Below are 22,424 nucleotides of genomic sequence, written 5' to 3' on the forward strand. Positions count from 1 at the left end.
TCTTAACTACCCATAATAATAGCAGAGGAGTTACTTAGCATCTACACTACCCATAATAATAGCAGAGGAGTTAGTTAGCATCTTAATTACCCATAATAATAGCAGAGGAGTTAGTTAACATCTTAACTACCCATAATAATAGCAGAGGAATTAGTTAGCATCTTAATTACCCATAATAATAGCAAAGGAGTTAGTTAGCATCTTAACTACCCATAATAATAGCAGAGGAGTTAGTTAGCATCTCATCTTAATTACCCATAACAATAGCAGAGGAGTTAGCATCTTAACTCCCCACAGTAGTAATAGATGTTAGTTCGAAACTTAACTACCCACAGTAGTAGCAGAGGAGTTAGTTAGCATCTTAACTACCAATAATAATAGCATAGAAGTTAGTTAGCATCTTAACTCCCCACAGTAGTAATAGATGAGTCAGTTAGCATCTTAACTACCCACAGTAGTAATAGATGAGTTAGTTCGAATCTTAACTACCCACAGTAGTAGCAGAGGAGTTAGTTAGCATCTTAACTACCAATAATAATAGCATAGGAGTTAGTTAGCATCTTAACTACCCACAGTAGTAATAGATTAGTTAGTTAGAAATTTAACTACCCGCAGTAGTAGCAGAGGAGTTAGTTAGCATCTTAACTACCCATAATAATAGTAGAGGAGTTAGTTAGCATCTTAAGTACCCACAGCAATAGCAGAGGAGATAGTTAGCATCTTAATTACCCACAGCAATAGTAGAGGAGTTAGTTAGCATCTCAACTACCCACAGCAATAGCAGAGGAGTTACTTAGCATCTTAATTACCCATAATAATAGCAGAGGAGATAGTTAGCATCTTAATTACCCATAACAATAGCAGAGGAGTTAGTTAGCATCTGAACTACCCATAATAATAGCAGAGGAGTTAGTTAGCATCTTAATTACCCATAACAATAGCAGAGGAGTTAGTTAGCATCTGAACTACCCACAGCAATAGTAGAGGAGTTAGTTAGCATTGTAACTACCCACAGCAATAGCAGAGGAGTTAGTTAGCATCTGAACTACCCACAGCAATAGTAGAGGAGTTAGTTAGCATTGTAACTACCCACAGCAATAGCAGAGGAGTTAGTTAGCATCTTATCTACCCACAGCAATAGCAAATGAGTTAGTTAGCATCGTAACTACCCACAGCAACATCAGAGGAGTTAATTAGCATCTTAATTACCCATAACAATAGCAAAGGAGTTAGTTAGCATCTTAATTACCCACAACAATAGTAGAGGAGTAAGTTAGCATCTTAACTACCCACAGCAATAGTAGAGGCGTTAGTTAGCATCTTAATTACCCATAACCATAGCAAAGGAGTTAGTTAGTATCGTAACTACCCACAGCAACATCAGAGGCGTTAGTTAGCGTCTTAATTACCCATAACGATAGCAGAGGAGTTAGTTAGCATCATAACTATCCATATTACCAATGGAGGAGTTAGCATCATAGCTACTCACAGCAATAAAACGGGAGTCAGTTAGCATCATAGCTACCCACAGCAACAAAAGGGGAGTTAGCATCATAACTACCCCCAGCAATAGCAGGGGAGTCAGTTAGCATCATTTCTACTTACAATAATACTAGAGGAATTAGTTATCATTATAGCTACCGACAACAATAATACAGAAGCTAGTTAGCATCATAGTTCCCCACAACAACAACAGCTAGCATCGTAACTACCCATAACACAAACACAAGAGCTAGTTACCATTTAACTCCCCACAACAATAACAGCATAGTTAGTTAGCATCATAACTACCCACAACGATATCAGAGGAGTTAGTTAACCTAATCACAACCAATAATAACATCAGCAGAGTTAGCATAATAACTACCCACAACAATAACAGAGAGGTTAGTTAGCATCACAACTGCCTTTAATTTTATTTGATTGTTTCGAGAGAGTTGACTTTGGATTTATTTTGTTTCCCACGTGCATTGTTTTAGGGTCTTCACATTACTTTTTAAATTAGTTAGGTAATATATTAGTATTTATAACATTGTGCTGTAAATTGTGTCACTTTTAGATATAAATAAATTGCAGTCATTTTTAAAGTGTAAAAATAAACACTTCCTTTATTGCTATTTTAAGATTATTCAGTTAATTAGATCCCTGATCAGTGCAAATTACCACTCAGGTTAACCTAATGAATGAAACTAAATGACTTCTGCTATGGTCACCGCAATGTTAGTACACTGACGTTCTGCTATGGTGGAATTAAAAAGAAATCTGTTGGATTAACTTTAAATTTTTCATATTTCTATGTTTCTGCTTTTCATTTACATTCATACTAAAATTGAGGATTCCATTTGTGCTTTGGACAACTCAAAATCAATACCACACCACAAAATAATCTCCAAAATGTAGTGCAAACATGTTTTATTAACACAGAATCAGTACAAAGTGATTAAACTGCATTATTTTACAAACCTGAGCTCAAAGTGAAACAACAGAGAGAGTAGTTTATTGTCTGGTCCAAGCTTTTAATTTCCATGTGAAAAAATGAGTACATGGATGGAAAATGGTGTTTCAGGCAAAGGTGTTTTAGATATTAACTTCAAGCTCTTTTTGATATGAAGCAGAATGAATCTAGTGTGAGTGCAACAAACCTGAACATTTCCATCGCCACGTTTCACAGCTGCTGTGAGCTTCTTCTCCTGAAAACATGCCAAACATGTTTCTGTGGACAAACAGCTTGATGTTTGATTCATCTGTCCAGAAAATGATTCCAAAAGACCTGCTCTTTGTTTGTATGTTCACCAGTAAATGCTTTTTCCTGCCGCGCTTCTTTCTGATTGCACTTTTTGCACGTTTGTTCTTAAGCTAATTTGCTTTGCAGCCAGTTCTGGATGAATTTGTTTAAAATCTGCATCACTAAATATAAGACTGTATGTTCATCAGTTTATGTGTCATTTATTGAGTACAAAACCTTTATCTGTAAGGCCTGTTTTACAGAGTTTGCTTCCTCAAATATGTTGTAAAAATCAACAGTTTCCATTGGATGCACTTAGTTTTTCACATCTCAGTGAATCAAAAATGATAAAATCTGTAAAGCAGGAGCTCTGTGAGATATTCCATAATTATATACAACTTTACAAAACAGATTTCTGTTCTTAAATGCTATTTCACTGCTGCAAAAATAGTACAGTAGCATGTTGTGTTGGTCTACGTCCTTGTAGCTTAAATTAGCTATAAAAAGATCTAGATCGATAAAATGTAGATGAGGTGTGATCAAAAAGTTCAACATGTGCAACTGTCATGAGTCAAAATAATAAATTTGAAAAACGTTCCCAAAATCAGCTGCTCAACGTTGCTTATAAGAAAAATTCAACAAATTTACAGAACAAGACCTCCAGGAAGTGTTACCAGCATTGCAGGAGCACTGGGAGCAGAGTATCACCGCACAAGGAGAATACTTCAAGTAGTATTCGTAGTATTTGATCTTTGCACTCACAGTCTCTGAACCTTTTGATCGCACCCCATATGTGAGAAATGAAGCAAAAACTGACATCCTGCTGAGTCGATCTGTGTGTTTAAGACCTTTCAAAAGAGGACAACTGTCACGAAAGCTGCCCGACTTGGTGTGGGAGGGTGGTGGTCACTGGGTCGGCGTTCGTACTGGGTTTGTCTTTGCCTTTCATGAAAAAGGTGAGCAGCTCCCCTTTTCCTTTGACGAATATCGGCCCTCTTCGGATGAAACGGAAGCTGTACTCCTTCAGGATGCTGTAGCAGTCCTCCACCACCTGGGGGCGCAGCAGGACAAAACATTAAGTGGCACGATATCAATGGCCACCATAAAGTCTGAACACTTCACTCAGCTGACATCACCTTGTAAATTAAATGACTGAGCATGAGGTGTTTAAAATGGTAATCAGACACATTTCGTGACATATGTGTCATGTTATACTGACACCAAAGTAGTAGTTTGGGATTTTAAAAAAAGCTGTTAAACCAGCCATCCTGTGCTCCTCAGGGTTGTATATATGCTAACTTACTTAAAGTCAACATGTTTTAGCACTTATTTGCTGGCCTAATGCAGTAAAGCTTGTAGAGGTCTCTGTCAAGGTGCTCCTTTACTAGCTAAGCTCTCATAATGTTCAAACAAAATAAATCCAAAGATTCTTTGAGTGAAATCTCTGGAAACAATTAAATAAAATCATAGGCAGTTATGATGCTAACTAACCTGAAATGTCAAATAGAACCGCGAAACTGGCCATCATTTGCTCCTCTAGGTTGTAGAAACACTATTGTACTTACAGTCAACATAATTTACCACTTGTTTGCTAGCCTGACGTCAGTAAACCTCACTGAAGTCTCTGTCATGGTGCTCCTTTACTACCTAAACTCCTACACTGCTGTTGTTACAGTGTTAAACAGTAAGAGGCTCCACCTGGTGGAACAACCAGGTACTACAGGTAATCTCCAATTCTTAAGGTGTGTATAGTTTACAAAAAAAAGGTATATCGGGTATCAACAGATAATAAATGCTACATGACTCGAATCGGGGGCCAAAAATACTTGATTGAAGCAACCCTAAAACCAACTACACACAGTTTTGTCTATAATCTACCAATGAACTGTGTTTATACTGACATGTAAACTTCTTCTTTCTTGCAATGTTGGGATTTGTTTACTTTGTTCTGACCCCATTTTAAATGTTGCAAAATTGAATTGTGGGTAATTCCTTCAGGGAAAGTCTAAAGAAACTGCCTGTTAAAAATGTCCACAAAGGACTTTAAACGTCTGTGAAGGAGTCTTTGTTTACTTGATGATTTGACAGTGAGAAGACACTAAACCCTGGTGAGTCCATAAGTGTGGAGGTTTGGCCTGAGAGTTTGGAGGTTTAAAATGATCAGGAAAAAGAAGAAGAGGCAGTGTTTGTGTATAACCTGGATGTTTCCCATCACTCCGGTCGACTCCATCCTACTGGCCACGTTGACCGCGTTGCCCCAGATGTCGTAATGAGGTTTACGAGCTCCGATCACTCCGGCCAGAACTCCTCCTTTATTCAGACCTGAAATGATCAATAAAGAATCATTAATATTAGTGAAAACCAGCAGACAGACGCTCAGAGACGCACACTGACCGATTCTGAGCATGAAGTTGTTGAAGGACTGTTTGTTGAGGTTGTTCAGAGTCACTTTCATGGCCAGAGCGAAGTCTGCGAGGTCGGCCAGGTGCTGCCAGCGTTCGATGAGTGACTGGTCCTCCAGCTGGGGACCAACAGGGATTATTATCAACATATGAAGCACTACTTTACATAAAACAGAAGAGCAGATTGTAACTGATACATAATAATCTGAATTAATTTGTTATTGGTGTGAAAAGGTGCCACCTGCATATTTCCAGAGGTTAAACCCTCAAAGAAAAGACACAAAAAGGACCGCAGGGATCATAAAAAATGAAAAAGTTCATCTATAGGAGAGTAAATTTTTAAAATAACCTCAGTTGTGCCATGAATTAGTGTTTTCCTTCACATAAATAGACATTTTGACCATATATTGATGGAGAAAAGGATCAAACTGGAGCATAAACCAGATGTTTGCTGCTCAGTCTTCCCCACTGTCCTGGTTGTTGTGTCCCTCAGTGTTAAACTAAATCCACTCATAGATGTAGCTCTAAGGTCGAACCTTGCGGTTGTTGTATCCGTTGGTGTTGCTCTCTGGCGTCAGTCCTGAAGCCGCCATGTAGGTGCTTCCTATTGTCTTGATCTTCGTGATGCATCGAAACTCGTCTCTGTCTAATAACTGGAGGAGGAAGTGGAAAGGAAGTAGCCGGAGTTTAAACTCTGATGTTGCATAAAGAGGTGGAAAAAGTGCTGGAATCCTTTAGTACCAGCAGAGAAATGTAAAAATACTTAATTACAAGTAAAAATCTTGCATGAAAAAAAATAAAAGTACATAGCAGAACCAGGTAATTAAAGTAAGAATGTTGAAGTAAAAGTATTGGCTTGGTATTAAACTAAATCAGAATTTAAAAGAAATGAAAGTCAAAACCTTTCTAAATTATCAACAATATCTTTAGAAAAAAATGACTCATTTCCTTCTGCAACAATGCAAGTTGAAGATATTTAAAAAGGGTATTAAGAAATAAAAAAATATACACAAAAAATGTTAAATCCAATACAAAGAACCAAAGAAAAATTTCTGAAAATAAACATATTATTAAAAAACTTAAACAAATATAGACATAATAATTTTTAAAAATCTAAAACGTGAGATGACCTTTTTGTGGAAGAAGCAGGCAGGTAACATTTTTTTAAATTTTTTTTTTTATATATATATATATATATATATATATATATATATATATATATATATATATATATAGAGAGAGAGAGAGAGAGAGAGAGAGAGAGAGAGAGAGAGAGAGAGAGAGAGAGAGAGAGAGAGAGAGAGAGAGAGAGAGAGAGAGGAGTTTGCATGTTCTCCCTGTGCATGCGTGGGTTTTCTCCGGGTACTCCGGCTTCCTCCCACAGTCCAAAAATATGCTGAGGTTAATTGATCATTCTAAATTGCCCGTAGGTGTGAATGTGAGAGTGATTGTTTGTCTCTGTATGTAGCCCTGTGACAGACTGGTGACCTGTCTAGGGTGTCCCCTGCCTTCACCTGAGTCAGCTGGGATAGACTCCAGCCCCCCCATGACCCTAGTGAGGATTAAGCATTGTATAGATGTATATATGTATATATATATATATATATATATATATATATATATATATATATATATATATATATATATATATATATATATATATATATATATATATATATATATATATATATATATATGGAGAGAGAGAGAGAGAGAGAGAGAGAGAGAGAGAGAGATTAGTTTTTAAATAATTTTTAATAAAAAAATGAAAGAAAGACTTTTTGAAAAATCTTTAAAGATGAAAAAATTAAATTTATATATTTATAAAAACATCTAAATCTAAAAAATGATCATTTGAAAATTGAGCCTGACTACTTTTTGCTCGAAGTAGGAATACTTTTTAAAAAATATTTAAATGTATATATAACTTTTAGATTTAAGGAAAAAAAATCTTGAAATAAGGATTTTTTTTTTAAATAATAGGTTTAATATATGACTGTGTTGTATTTTAAAAGCTTGTTATAAAATCCATTGTTGTCAAATCTCCATCGTTTCAAAGCTGTGGAGCAGAAAGTAAAATATTTCCCTCTGAGATGTTGAGGAGTGGAAGGAGAAAATCACAGAACATGGAAATCCTCCAGTAAAAGTACCTGAGATGTGTACTTAAATACAGTATCTGAGAAACCAGCAGCAGAACTCACGCTGTCGAAGTCAGAGATGATCTCATTGAGGATCCGGAGACACTCGATTCCTCCGTTGTTGATGCTCTCCTCGGTGTAGAAGTCCGAGAAGTTTGGGATGGAAGCAAACATCACTCCGATCTCCTCATAGGACTGACTGTAGAGCTCCTGGAGAGGAAACACTGAGGTTAGATTACATTTTATTAACTCCAGTTACAGGATATGATCTGCTGTGAGGAGCTTCTATAAAGATCATCAGGTCTTCATTTTCAGCCTCTTCTGAGCTGGAAGTCGAGTTTTAGCTGCTATTTGAAGGATGAAGAAGCTGCTGGAGGAGCTCTGATCATCATTTATGGAAGTATTTTCATCACATATAAAAGAAGCACCACACAGCTGCAGTATTCAGAAGATTCTTCATAACTGAAGACGTTTCCTGGATGAAGGTGAAACGTCTTCCAGGACCAAAAGAGAATCCAGCTGTTTTAAAACTGAAGCTACGACTGAGAATCCACACAATATGGACGTTAGCAAGGTAAATACACTAAATTTCATTCGTTATTTTAATTTAAATTCAACTTTTGTTAGGTTCTTTGCTGATAAACATGCCACGGATCACTAAAATGTAATTTTCCAACAGACCTAAAGATGGCGCTGGAATGCAACAAACTGTTCTGTGATGAGGCGAAAGTGTCCCCTGGTTATTTTATTTAAATTAATTATCTTGATCCTAGCCTTGATCCTGCTTTATTTTATTTTATATATATATATATATATATATATATATATATATATATATATATATACCAAAAAAAACCCTGAATAATGACAAAAATCAGTTAAAAAATATACATATACATAGGATAGCAGATAGGAAATATAGAATATTATTTATGTATTTTATAAAACGTGCAGCATTTTGCTTTTTTTGCCTATAAATCAACTGTATTTGGTTCATCAAAGGTTTATTAATTTTGTGATAATTTGTTTCTGTTTCCTGTGAGCTGGAAGAGCTTTTAAATCCTTTGAAATATTCCTTTCTCGGTCCAGCGGTCACCTCGTCTCTCTTCTTGGAGCCCAGGAAATGTTTGGCCACGTGTTCCGGCAGCATGTTGGTGACCAGAGCTTCGTTCCAGCGTCGCATCTCAAACACTCGCTCCTTCTGGTCATGGACGCCGATCTTCCACAGAAACAGCTTCCTGGACTGACGCTCCAGCTGAAAACACATCAAAAACAGATATTAGATGCAAAATATTCTGAGTAAAACATGAACCCTTCCCTGAGTTTCAGACTCACATGTCGAGCAAAGACGTAGAAGCAGATCATCATGACGATGATCATCATGGTCATCAGATACTTGGAGGGAACGGTGGACGTTCTGCAGATAAAAACACATCTAATCCACAACAAAGCAACTAAAATAACAGAAACAAGTCGCTGTTAATGTGCTGTCGGCTTCTCCGTGTTATATTTGAGGGTCTTAACTTTAATATTTAAATTAGTCCCTTTAATTAGCAAAATAAAAAATATTCTCAACCTGAAATTCTACATCATACAATAATATACAGATTTAATATGTCAATAAATTAATTTAATTAGTTAAGTTACTTATTAATTTAAATATTAAGGTCAAGACTCCAAAATAACATCATTTTCTAACAATACATTCATACATTTTTGTAGTTTTTCAGCTTCAATATAATATATAGACAGATAAATTTGCATAAATGATAATATTTAAGGTCTAACCCTAAATACTGTAATTAATCAGGTTAATTTTAATAATAAATACATTAGTAGGGTCTTAATTTTAATGTTTAAATTCTTCAGGTAAATTTGAATAATAAATAATATTGTAGACTTTTAATCTAATTTTATCTAATATTGTAATCAGTTAGGTAAATTTACATAAGAAATAATACTTAATTTCATCACATTTAAATTTGTCAAATAAATTAAAATAATAAATAATATTGTAATCAATTAGGTACATTTGCATGATAAATAACATTGAATTTTGTCATATTTAAATTTGCTAAGTGAATTCAAATGATAAATAATATTTAATTTAGTCATATTTAAATTAATTAATGAATTTGTCAGGTAAATTTGAGTAATAAATAATATTATAGAGTTTTACCTTAATATTTACAGTTATGTAAATATATACAACAAATATATTTGTTGAGTCTTAACTTCAATATTTAAATTAGTCAGGTCCATTTTTAAATAATAAACAATATTTAAATTAATCAGCAAAATGTGTGTAATAAATAATGATATTTAAATTAGTCAGGTACATTTTTAGATAATAAATAATATTTAAATTAGTCAGCAAAATAAAATAATTTAGACACGTACAATTTTTAAAAAATAATAAATATTATTTAAATTAGTCAGCAAAATGCGTATAATAAATAAGAATATTTAAATTAGTCAAGTAAATGTGCATAATAAATAAGATTTAAATTAGTCAGGTAAATGTGTACAATAAATAATACTTGACTTGGACAGGTAAATTTGCATAATAAATCATATTTAACCTTGTGAGTTAAATGTATTTCCCTGTTATTCTAAACGTTCTGCATTAATACCAGTATCTATCTGGTCCCTCACCTGTAGGAGGTGAAGCGGATGTAGTCGTAGAGGTCGTAAATGTCCCTCCAGCTGTAGATGTTGACAGCGCCCGTTGCCGTGACGACCAGCACCATGAGGCCCAGCTTGATCATGTGACTGACCTGCACCAGCATGGCGGTGGCGACCAGCGACATCACAGCCATGAAGCTGTAGTGTTTGGGGTTCTCTGCACAGCCGCGATCGCTGAGGGACTCCAGGGTCGGACCCGAGGTTCTGTTGGAGACCCGGAGGGCCGGAGGGGCGCAGCTCAGCTGGAGAACCAGGAAATAAAAATACAGGACGGTTTACTGCATTATGGAGGTTTTAGTCTGCAGCAACATGATGGGAAATAATAAATATAACAATTATATCATGATGCTGCCACCTCCATGCTTCACATAATGATGATGCCACCACCATGCTTCACATCATGATGCTGCCACCACCATGCTTCACGTCATGATGCTGCCACCATCATGATGCTGCCACCACCGTGCTTCACATCATGATGCTGCCACCACCGTGCTTCATATGATGATGCCACCACCATGCTTCATATGATGATGCTGCCACCATCATGCTTAATGGTGGGGATGGTGTGGTTGTGATCAAGTGCAGTGTTTGGTGTTTATTTTAAATTTCAGATTTTTAAAACTTGATCTTAGTTGATTGGTTGATCATGATTGGTGGATTGAATACTGTATATAGACGCTCATAGGCTGACGTCCTACAGTGTTATTTATTACTGAGATGAGCCTGAGTAATGCAGTAAAACAGCCAAAGCCCTGCAGGATCATAAATTACAGAAGTGAACCTCACTAATATCCATAAATATTATGACTAGGGTGTAATTAATGTCACAGTAGGAAGATGAATCCAGTCGGTTTCCTGGAGATTCTCCTGGGATTAATGTATATCTTCATGAGGAGCAGCAGAGTGTGTGAACGAACACAGCAGGTGTTTCCACTTTGTCCTCATCAAACCGCCTGCAAAGAGTCTGACTGCTGGGTCCCTCAGGGCTCCATTAGGTGTCTGTCGCACTGCCTGAAGGCCCCCCAGGACCCAAAGGCTGCCTCACACATTACTGCCTCTCAGCTGTAACAACAAACACTAAAAACCAGCGTTCATCTCCTCGTCTCACCTGTCAGGTGCAGGTGGAGCTTTCAGGAAAACACAGTGTGGTTTTCTAATCCTGTTGTTGCTATAGTAACCAGGTTATTATCAACAGAGAGCAGTTTAATAATAAAACATCTCTGCACTGGTTGATTAAACCCCCAAAACAGGCCATGTTCACGCTGAAATTTTGCACTTTTTGCATGTATGTTAAGGAGTTTTTTCCTGTTTCTTTAATTACAGATAACATCTAGTAAAATCACAGATATACAAGCATTAGTTAGCATGTTACCAGGATTAAAACAGGCCAAAACTGTAAATAATGTCCACATCAAAAAATTTTATTTTTTGACTGACATTATTTTGCCGGTGTACACTAATTTTGTGTGGTTTTATATCTGCAAAAATGTCATTATTTTAAAAGTATTTGTACTTATTTGAAAAAAAAAATTTGTAAAGGATTGAAAAATTCTAAGTACTGGTTTTAAAACTGTTATTTTTACAGATTTTCTATATTTTGTTAAATTAAAGATAACATCTCGTAAAATCACAGAAAAAACATACATTTGATTCATGGTCATGGCATCATGATGCTGCCACCACCATGCTTCACATCATGATGCTGCCACCACCGTGCTTCATATCATGATGCTGCCACCACCATGCTTAACATCATGATGCTGCCACCACCGTGCTTCACATCATGATGCCGCCACCACCATGCTTCACATCATGATGCTGCCACCACCGTGCTTCACTTCATGATGCTGCCACCACCGTGCTTCACATCATGATGCTGCCACCACCATGCTTCATCATGATGCCGCCACCACCATGCTTCACGTCATGATGCTGCCACCACCGTGCTTCACTTCATGATGCTGCCACCACCGTGCTTCACATCATGATGCTGCCACCACCATGCTTCATCATGATGCCGCCACCACCATGCTTCACTTCATGATGCTGCCACCACCGTGCTTCACATCATGATGCTGCCACCACCATGCTTCACTGTGGTGTGTTTGTGATGTTGTATTGTAAATCACTTTCTTTATTTTTAAAGGCATTATATATATATTATATAAAACAGAGTTTATCATGTTACCATGTCGGCGATCACAGCCATGGTCAGAACAAAGATGGCCGCCATGGCCCAGATATTTCTCGCCCAGCGGGTTCGATCGATCCACATGGAGAATGAAACCAATGTCTTGGAGAACATCTGTAATGAAAAAACATCCAACATTAAATACTTTGAATTAAGTAAATATATGCTGAGTAAGTTCCCAGTAGTGGTGGAACGTAAAGCACCAACACAGCAAAGTAAAAAGTGAATAGTTTTAGGTACATATACAATTCAAAGAAACAAACTTTGGCCCATTTTCTGGTTTTGTGGTTTTCTTACCCGGGGGTAGATGGCCGCCAGCGAGCAAATGGTGAGGATTAGCAGCAGAAACTGACCGACTGCCAGAGTCACGTAGTTCACAACCAACCTGCAGCAAAACACACAACTTTCAGCTGTTCAACTATCTGTAGCAGATAGTCTTCCTCTAGGAGCAGAAATAAACACATAAATGAGCTCTTAGATGACCGAGGAGCTTCATAAATGTAACTGGTCTTCATAAGAAGGTCTATGAACTGACAGCGGGTCGATGAAGACCTCCATGGCCGTGATGAAGAAGAGGACGATGATGCAGCAGCAGAAAGCAGCTCCGCTTCGTTTCTCCTTCTCTGAGGAGTAAAGTTCCTCCAGCTTCACGTCCACGAAACGCAGCGAGACCGAGTTGATCTGGTGATCCTTCATTCTGCAGGAAACAGGAGGGAAGGAAGATTCATAAATATGCTCAGCTCAGTTTATTTAATTCAAGATTTTAATTGTTAAGTTCTTACATCTGCTGGGTTTCTCTCTCCAGGAGTTCCTGCTGCAGTCGTCTGTTGATCACTTGTTCTTCCACCATCTTACTTCTCTGAGCAACAAAACACACATCAGGTTAGATTTGTGAGTATATTTAGAAATGGCAGAGCATTTGTGTTATGAGTAAAAAGAAGAGTCATTTTGGACAATTATTTTAATTTTTGGTCTAATTCTGACTAATTTTGGTAAATTATGTGCCATTTTGGACAAAATCTGAATCCATTTGCGTCATTTTTTTGGACAAGTTTTGTTCTTTTTCTCCAATATTCACATGGCTGTCCACCCTGAATTCATCCCTCAGGGTTGGACCATCAACATATATATCTACTGTACATGTTCTGGCTATTTTTAGCTCCTGTACAAGTTTTACTCACTGTAAGCGCATTTTTTCACTGCAATATAAAGTCCTGTTATTTTCTGAGTTACTTCCTTTTTTTCATTTTCAACTAATATTGAGTTAATTTGGACAAATATGAATTCAGTTTGGATACATTTAGAGTAATTTTTGATTTCTGAGTCATTTTCAGTGATTTTCAGTGATTTTGGTCAAATTGTGAGGAATTTTGAACAATTTTTAGTAATTCTGGACAAGTTTATGTCTTTTTGGAAAAATTTTAGGCCATTTTTTTGGACAAGTTTCAAGTCATTTTCCTTCTGGACAAGTTCATTTTCATTTTGGACAGATATTGAGTTATTCTGGACAAATTTGAAGTCAGTTTTAATATCTTTTGAGTAATTTTTGACAAGTTTTCAGTTATTTTGGTCAAATTGTGAGGTATTTTGCACAATTTTCAGTGATTCTGGACATGTTTGTGTAATTTTGGACACATTTCTTTTTCTGTTTCGAGAAGTTTCGAGACATTTTTCAGACTTTTTTTTCAGTCATTTTGGCCAAATATGTTTTGCTCTTTTCTTGTGCAAACTGACTGACTTCTTGTTCTTCCTCTTCTCAAAATGACGTTTAAGTGCCCTCATTTGGATTCAGTTTCTGAGATTCAGCTCATCACAGATGGAGTTTGAAATGTTTTCAGAGCAGGAATGCAGGAGCACTGGGAGCAGAGCAGCGTTGCACAGGGAGAATATTTTGACTGGAAATTCAAGTGTGGTTACAACTTTTTCATTACATATCATGGTTTTCTTTTGTGAAGATCTATGTTGTTGAAGTTTAACTTGGACAGAAAAGATCTCATGTATAGTAATTCACCTCCTGTTTAGACTCGGTGGGCGTGGACTGGTGAGACACTGGTGTGTTGCCATTGGTTACTGTGGTGTTGATCAGCTGGTTTGAGTTTCTGTTGGTCAGTGTGGCTGGTGTCTGGATGGAGGAGAAGCAGGAAACATAGCTTTTATGAGTAACATTCTGGATAAATTAGGGCATATTTCTTCATAAAGCAGGAAACTGTGGTGTAATATAATGTCAGAATCTGCTCACGTTGCTGTTGAGGCCCTTGGCTGGCTGCTGAGGAACCTGGACCAGGTACGTTTCGATGCCTTTCTCCAGCAGGTATTCACATCGTTCTCCTCCGTTTCCAGGCTCCAGCTCAAACTCTCCATGCAGACTGTCCTTGGTGGTCTGAGAGATGTGGACTCTCCTGTGAAGAACACATCATAAATAATGTAATAAACTCCATAAAAGAATCAGTCTGATGTTCTTCAGCAGATGTTCTCCTACCCAGGAATCCCTCCAGACTCCATCTTGTTGGCCACGGTGACGTCTGTGGACCAAACGTCAAACTGCCATCGTTTCTGTCCGAGGACTCCGCCGAGGACGGTGCCGGTGTGGACGCCCACTCGCATGTCCACCTCCGTCTTCGTCTTTTCACGAACATATCTGGATAAAAATGAAGAGACAAAACAAGGAATCTCTGAAGAGTCACTCTGAGGAAGAGGCGAAATCTTTATTTGATCTCAATGTCACCCTTATTCTTGCTGGTTATTTATGATAAATCCCCAAAATTACACCATTTCTCAGCCAGAAACTGTAAAAACAAACTTCCCATTGCTATAAATTGTGATATTTGGTCAAAACAATTAAAAAAATTCACCAAAAATAAAGATTTGCACCAGTTAAAAAAAAACTTCTTTCCTCAGTACTACGTTTCCGCCACTGAACACAAAACTACATAAAATTATTTTAAAAATAGCTACAAGAAAGACAAACAAAATGATGCAAAATGACCCGAAGACACACAAAAAGACAACAGAGATACAAAACTACAAAAAACAAAAAAGAGACAGAAAAAGACAAAAAAGAGACATAAAACAACAAAACGTGATGCAAAATGACAAAAAGAGATGCAAAACTACAAAAAAGAGACACGAAAAGACAAAAAAGATTTAAAAAAATAACAAAAAACAGACGTAAAACAACAAAAAGAGATAGAAAAAGACAAAGGAAAAAAAACTACAAAAATTTACAAAAAAAGTGAAACAAAATGACACAAATCAGACAAAATGACCAAACTGTCACAAAGGGAGATGAAATGATTAAAATAAGACACTAAACAACACAAAAGAGTCACAAAAACACAAAACAAAAACATAATTGCAGAGAAAAAAGAGCCGCAGTGACAGAAAACAACCAGAAACTATTGGAGGTTTGAAATGATTTCCTCTCGCTGCCTTTTCCCACATTTCTGACACACGACTCTGAGATTACAGTCTAATGTTTTCTCCTCATACAGTGATTATTCACTGAGTTTCTTTGTTATAATTCCCTGTTTTCTTACATCCAGCTTATATAAATAAAGGTCCCCGCTGCCTCCTTTATTACGTTATTTCTGAATACGTACGAGATGGCGTCGACCATAGCCAGCCCCATCATGATGGAACAGGCAGCGTGATCTTCTCTGAAGTCTGGAAGGCCACAGATGCAGTAATAACAGTCGCCCAGGATCTTAATCCTCAGCTGGTGGTGTTGCTGTCAGACAAACACACATTTTATGGTTTATTAGTCGCTCTGATCAAGGTTTTACTCCACCTTTATTAAACCAGTAAAACTCACCGCTGCCAGTTTATCGAAGCGAGCAAACAGTTCATTCAGCAGTTTGACCAGTTCCTGGGCGCTGCAGGCTGAAGACAGCTGGGTGAAGCCCACGATGTCCGCAAACAGGATGCTGCAACACAAACACACACTTTACTACACAACTAAGACGATAAATAAATTCACCGCAAATGAAGATTCACACCAGTTAAAATGAAAAAGCCCTCGTTCCTCAGGACTATATTCCCCCACTGAGTCCCAGAACTGAAAAGCAACAAAAAAGAAACAAAATGACACAAAAGAGACACAAAAGTACATCAAATTACAAAAAGAGACACAAAATGACAAAAAAGATAAAAAGACAAAGAGACAAAAAGACAAAATACAGACACAAAACTACATACAATTACAAAAAAAGACGCAAAATGACAAAAAAAGACACAAAACTACATAAAATAACAGAAAGGAGGCACAAAATGACACAAAGAGATATAAAACATATTTGTGTGTGACTGAGTAAAACTGCTGTTTATGGAAACATGAGGATCTGAAACTTTCTGACGAAGCAACACTTCCTTTATAAATAACTGTCGTGATTCTGAGATCTTTAAAGATCCGTTTAGTTCCTGACCTGACGTTCTCGTGGCGGTACATGTACATGGTGTTGAACTGCTGCTGCTGGACCTCCTTCTGGTCCTCCTGGTTCTTCATCCCCTGAAGCATCTCATCAGCGATGTGTTTGGGAAGAATGGAGAGAAGAAGCTCCTCCTGCATGGAGAAACCATAAACCATCTGCTGGTTAACTGTTTTCTACTATAAACCATCTGCTGGTTAACTGTTTTCTACCATAAACCATCTGCTGGTTAACTGTTTTCTACCATAAACCATCTGCTGGTTAACTGTTTTCTACTATAAACCATCTGCTGGTTAACTGTTTTCTACCATAAACCATCTGCTGGTTAACTGTTTTCTACTATAAACCATCTGCTGGTTAACTGTTTTCTACCATAAACCATCTGCTGGTTAACTGTTTTCTACCATAAACCATCTGCTGGTTAACTGTTTTCTACCATAAACCATCTGCTGGTTAACTGTTTTCTACTATAAACCATCTGCTGGTTAACTGTTTTCTACCATAAACCATCTGCTGGTTAACTGTTTTCTACCATAAACCATCTGCTGGTTAACTGTTTTCTATAAACCATCTGCTGGTTAACTGTTTTCTACCATAAACCATCTGCTGGTTAACTGTTTTCTACCATAAACCATCTGCTGGTTAACTGTTTTCTATAAACCATCTGCTGGTTAACTGTTTTCTATAAACCATCTGCTGGTTAACTGTTTTCTACCATAAACCATCTGCTGGTTAACTGTTTTCTACCATAAACCATCTGCTGGTTAACTGTTTTCTACCATAAACCATCTGCTGGTTAACTGTTTTCTACTATAAACCATCTGCTGGTTAACTGTTTTCTACCATAAACCATCTGCTGGTTAACTGTTTTCTACCATAAACCATCTGCTGGTTAACTGTTTTCTATAAACCATCTGCTGGTTAACTGTTTTCTACCATAAACCATCTGCTGGTTAACTGTTTTCTACCATAAACCATCTGCTGGTTAACTGTTTTCTATAAACCATCTGCTGGTTAACTGTTTTCTATAAACCATCTGCTGGTTAACTGTTTTCTACCATAAACCATCTGCTGGTTAACTGTTTTCTACCATAAACCATCTGCTGGTTAACTGTTTTCTATAAACCATCTGCTGGTTAACTGTTTTCTATAAACCATCTGCTGGTTAACTGTTTTCTATAAACCATCTGCTGGTTAACTGTTTTCTATAAACCATCTGCTGGTTAACTGTTTTCTACTATAAACCATCTGCTGGTTAACTGTTTTCTATTATAAACCATCTGCTGGTTAACTGTTTTCTACCATAAACCATCTGCTGGTTAACTGTTTTCTATAAACCATCTGCTGGTTAACCTGTCAGACTGCATCCTGAAGCCTCCAGAGATCAGTTCTGGCTCCATGCTTCTGTCCAACATGTTACTTTTCTCTTCATGTTTTTCTCCAGACGTTCATCATCGTCTTCACGCTTCGTTATAAAGCTCTCAGGAGTCTTAGTTCTACAGATAATCACAGCGAGGCGTGACAGCAGCTCAGACTGAACAAATACATGAACAGAATCGAGCTGGTTGCTGAGAATTAGCGTCATCCTTCAAACTGTGAAGGAAAATGGTGGAATTTCCAGTTCATTCGGTTAAAAAGTCAAAAATACCACCAAAAAAATTTAAATAAATGATGTAATACTGTCTCTTTCAAAAACTGTAAAAACTGTGAAAATAATGGAAAATATCTGTTAAAAATAGATCTTCTGCTGATTTAAATACAAAAAAAACTTGCAAAAAGAATGACATATTATTTATAAAAACATAGATTTTTAATGAGGACATTATTCACAGTTTTGGCCTGTCTAAGTTTTTTATTTTTACAGTAAATATATAAATTTTTATATTTCTTTCTGTGCTTTTACTGGATATTATCTTTAATTTAACAAAACAATGAAAATCTGTAAAATAACAGTTTAAAAAATGATTTATACCTTTTAAATCCTTAATATACACAAGTTTTCATTCAAATAATGCCAAATATCTGAATATATATAAATATTTTTGCTGATGTAGATACAGTAAAATTCTAATTCTATGGCCAAATATTGAAAAAAATAATGACTAATAAGTCATTCTTTTTTTTTTTATAAAAAAAACTTCTATAAAAATACAAATTGTTGGTGAAGACATTTTTGATAGCTTTGGTTGTATTTTTTAATTTTAATTTTTGTATTTGTAAAAATATGGATATTTTTGTTGATGTAAATACAGAAAAGATGCTGTACATTTATGGCCAAATATGGTAAAAGAACAAGTTTCTATTTTAAAAACACAGATTGTTGATGTGGACATTATTTACAGTTTTGCTTGTTCTTTTTTAGGGTTACCATGGAAACTAATATTTTTCTGTGATATTACTAGATAATAATACTAGTTAGTTAATATCAGTATATTAAAATTTGGAATATCCCCAAAAAATACCACTAAATTGATCATATAAATTCAGTTAAAAACTGCTAAAAATGTGGTTTATTTAATAGTATAAACAGCACGATGAGTGTTGGTTAAACAAATAATGAATTAAAGTGTTTCCAGCGGTTTAAATAAAGTCTCTGTTGGTTGTTGGAGATTTCTGCTTTCAGGTCCCTGACGGAGTCTCTGCTGGAGAAAACAACTGACTAATCAACCTGTTAGTGAGAAAACACTCAGTAATTAGGCAGCACGAGGCGTCCATCCCAGAAATCTACAGAGTCTATTAGAAGTACAAACCTCCATGGAAATGTTCCCTATTTACTGATTTATACCAAGGAATCAATCAATTTAATTAGGAACATTTACAACAAAAAGACTATTTCAGTGCTTATCTGGGTGCAGTGATTGGAGCATAAAGACTCTAAAGAACACTCCAAGAAACTCTGAGAAAAGATGAAAAGCATCAATCTGGACGATACAAGAACATTTAAAGTTCCTGAAGATCTCCTGGAGTCCAGTTAAATTCATCATTAAGAAATGGAAGGAAGATGGAACATGAATAAATCTGACTAGAGCAGGACGTCCTCAAGAACTGAGAGACTAATGAGGGAGGCCACCAAGACTCCTATGACTCCTCTGAAGGAGAAAGAGACTAGAGAGGGAGGCCACCAAGACTCCTATGACTCCTCTGAAGGAGTTACAAGCTTCAGCAGCTGAGATGTTAGAGACTGTTCATCCAACTGTTGTCTGTTCTTCACCAGTCAAAGCTTCATGGAGACAAAGAGAAAGACTCTGATGTAAAAAGCTCCAATTAAATCTGGACTAGAGTTCACCAGAAGACATGTGGAGACTCTGAAGACACCTGGAAGAAGGTTCTGTGGTCTGAGGAGACCAGGATGGAGCTTTATGTCTATCAGACTAGATGATGTGATTGATGGACAGCAAACACTGAACATCATCACAAACACACTATCCCCACTGTGAAGCATGGTGGAGGCAGCATCATGATGTGAAACATGGTGGTGGCAGCATCATGATGTGAAGCACGGTGGAGGCAGCATCATGCTGTGAAGCATGGAGGTGGCAGCATCATGACGTGAAGCACGGTGGTGGCAGCATCATGATGTGAAGCACGGTGGAGGCAGCATTATGTGAAGCACGGTGGTGGCAGCATCATGATGTGAAGCACGGTGGTGGCAGCATCATGATGTGAAGCACGGTGGAGGCAGCATCATGGTGTATCTGTGTTTTCCACCTACCTGCTGGGTACTCTGTTCCTCCAGAGTCACTTTGACCTCCAGCGACTGTCGAGCTTCCAGAAAAGCCGTCCTGTACTTCCTGTCGGCCATGTAGTAGAAGACCACCCCTACTGTGGCTGAACACAGGTAGAGCATGATGTTGGCCAGCAGCTGAGGAGGAGGACAGGTTTAGTGTTTCAGATTTTATACAAAACTAGGTTTGTAAATGCATCATATAGCCTCATTACTGACATTTTCATGTCATTTAGTGGATTTAGTGGCACAAAATTAGTCACTTATCAAGTTAAAGTTACTTTAAAAGTCTCCAGATCGATGAAACTGTGATTTAATTGTATTGTAATGACATTAAAACATATTTAATTTGTCACAGGTGCCACAAAAGTAGAGATTGTATAAATGTAAATAATTAAAAATACCTATAGCATGTGGAGACAACATCTTTTTCCAGTGTTGGTAACTTGTTGGGCATGTTAAATTCAGGACTGTTCCATTTTTGTTCAAGAAATAATCAAAGAAATTTAACTTCTGAACTTTTTTCTTTTTTCCCTCCTTCATAGTTGTTCTGTTTCCATAGAGCTGCAGGACTTCATAATTCAGAGAAAAATTAACCACTGGGATGAAAAATGTGACGGAAATAAACTGTTTGAAGGTCAAATTCACAAGTTCTGATTTCAGTGAAATGATTTTATCCACTAAAAACGTCCAAACAACAAAAAAGAAAATCTGAATGCAATATGAAAATAGAAGAACATTTTGCATTAAAATTACGAACAGAACAAACTTAGGAAAAAAAGTTTTAACCTGGATTTTAAAATATGAACAAACATAAAGTGTTTCCATAAAGGCTCAGGAAAGGTGATTTTACCCCCCTCTGAGGCTCTACTTCTATCCGTACCTGTCTGACCAGCATCGGACCCTGCAGCTCGTCCTGGAACCGCTGCCCCACCGTGACGCCCAGAACCAGCGTGTGGATCCCGCAGGACAGCGCGGTGAGCAGCAGCAGCGCGGCGAGGTCCAGCGGCAGCGTCAGGAAGCTGCAGAAGCTGAAGAAGGCCTGCCAGCCCACCGAGTCGCTGGCCTGGGGGAAGCGCTCGAAGTTCAGCCCCATGTAGCACAACACGTGCACGCTCACCATCAGCCACAGCACGTACGGGACCGCGCCGCGCAGCACCGGGGAGGACGGCAGCTTCTGCAGGCGGCACAGCGCGTAAAGCGCCGCATCCGCCGCCAGCGCGATCGCCGCCACCGCCACCAGGGCCCGCTGGTCGTGCGTGAACACCACCGCGCACATGACGATGATGAAGCCGTTGAACAGCGCCGCGAACACGGCCAGGACCGGCAGGTTCTCCTGCCGCTGCCGCCGGAAGTAGCTCTGGTAGAGTCTCTCCAAGGAGTCCGGGGTGAAGCTGAGGCGCACGGAGCGCGGCAGGCAGCGGCAGCAGCCGGACTGAAGGACGGTCACTTCCCGGGTCCGAGCCCCGGGGGGCTCACCGGGAACCGGCACCGAGTAGTCCACGGAGTACTCAGCTGACTGGTCCGTGTCCATGGTGTGGACCCGGTTCACCGACATGCTGCTGGTCAATACTGGGTCAGAACACTACACCTGAGGAACCCGAAGAACCTGAGGAACCTGGAGAACCTGGAGAACCTGAGGAACCAGAACCCATGGAAGAGTCCAGCAGCTTCTGGAGATCATTACTGAAGATTCTTCCAACATCTCAGAGCAGAAAGTAAAGAAAATAAATCCAGAACTGCAGCTTCAGCATCCATCCACCGTGAGACCTTGTGACCTTCTAGTTCACCACATCTTATTCAGTTACAGCTCAGAGACTCCTCCAGCTCCACGTCTCCACTTAGTTCCAGCTGAACTTCTGTTTGCTGTCTCCTCATGTCTACATCCATCTGAACCCAGCATTAGAAGCCTTCAGAGAAGCTGCTTCACTCCACATGAGCAGAAAAACATCACATTTAAAACTACTTCTAGTCATAGTGAGATCTGCAGAACCGATCGCTGCTCAGACGCTCCTCTGGTGTTGTTCTTCCTCCTCCTCCTCTTAAACAGCAGATCCTCCGTTACTGTTGCTACGATGAAAGCATCCATGTCTGGGGAAAAGAGCTGCTGATGGTGGAACGGAGACCAGAAG

At 38.1% G+C, this 22,424-nt stretch overlaps 1 protein-coding gene across 1 annotated transcript; it reads right to left on the reverse strand.

The window, feature by feature from the left end:
- Window positions 1-2,395: 2,395 nt before the first annotated feature.
- On the reverse strand, window positions 2,396-22,400 carry LOC111578872 (adenylate cyclase type 3-like). The gene is made up of 20 exons (XM_023285852.3): window positions 21,176-22,400; window positions 20,281-20,430; window positions 16,566-16,702; window positions 15,956-16,067; window positions 15,744-15,871; window positions 14,624-14,782; window positions 14,384-14,543; window positions 14,156-14,266; window positions 12,927-13,003; window positions 12,680-12,841; window positions 12,442-12,529; window positions 12,142-12,258; window positions 9,921-10,192; window positions 8,601-8,682; window positions 8,362-8,520; window positions 7,329-7,475; window positions 5,664-5,780; window positions 5,120-5,246; window positions 4,923-5,047; window positions 2,396-3,776 (listed from the first exon to the last, which is right to left on the reverse strand). Exons 1-20 carry the CDS (start codon window positions 21,848-21,850, stop codon window positions 3,594-3,596), a joined length of 3,288 nt encoding a protein of 1,095 aa, XP_023141620.2. The 5' UTR covers window positions 21,851-22,400; the 3' UTR covers window positions 2,396-3,593.
- Between the last annotated feature and the right edge of the window lie 24 nt (window positions 22,401-22,424).

Source organism: Amphiprion ocellaris, chromosome 12 (assembly GCF_022539595.1).
Source record: "Amphiprion ocellaris isolate individual 3 ecotype Okinawa chromosome 12, ASM2253959v1, whole genome shotgun sequence".
Classification (NCBI taxonomy): Eukaryota; Metazoa; Chordata; class Actinopteri; family Pomacentridae; genus Amphiprion; species Amphiprion ocellaris.

Bases quoted from the DNA above. Each gene is read 5' to 3' on its own strand.
- LOC111578872 (XM_023285852.3), bottom strand. From the start codon at position 21,850: ATGTCGGTGAACCGGGTCCACACCATGGACACGGACCAGTCAGCTGAG. The intron at 14,267-14,383 runs GTGAGCAGATTC...TCCTCCATCCAG, and splicing joins CCAAGGGCCTCAACAGCAAC to ACACCAGCCACACTGACCAA. The intron at 13,004-14,155 runs GTGAATTACTAT...TTTGTTGCTCAG, and splicing joins CCACCGAGTCTAAACAGGAG to AGAAGTAAGATGGTGGAAGA.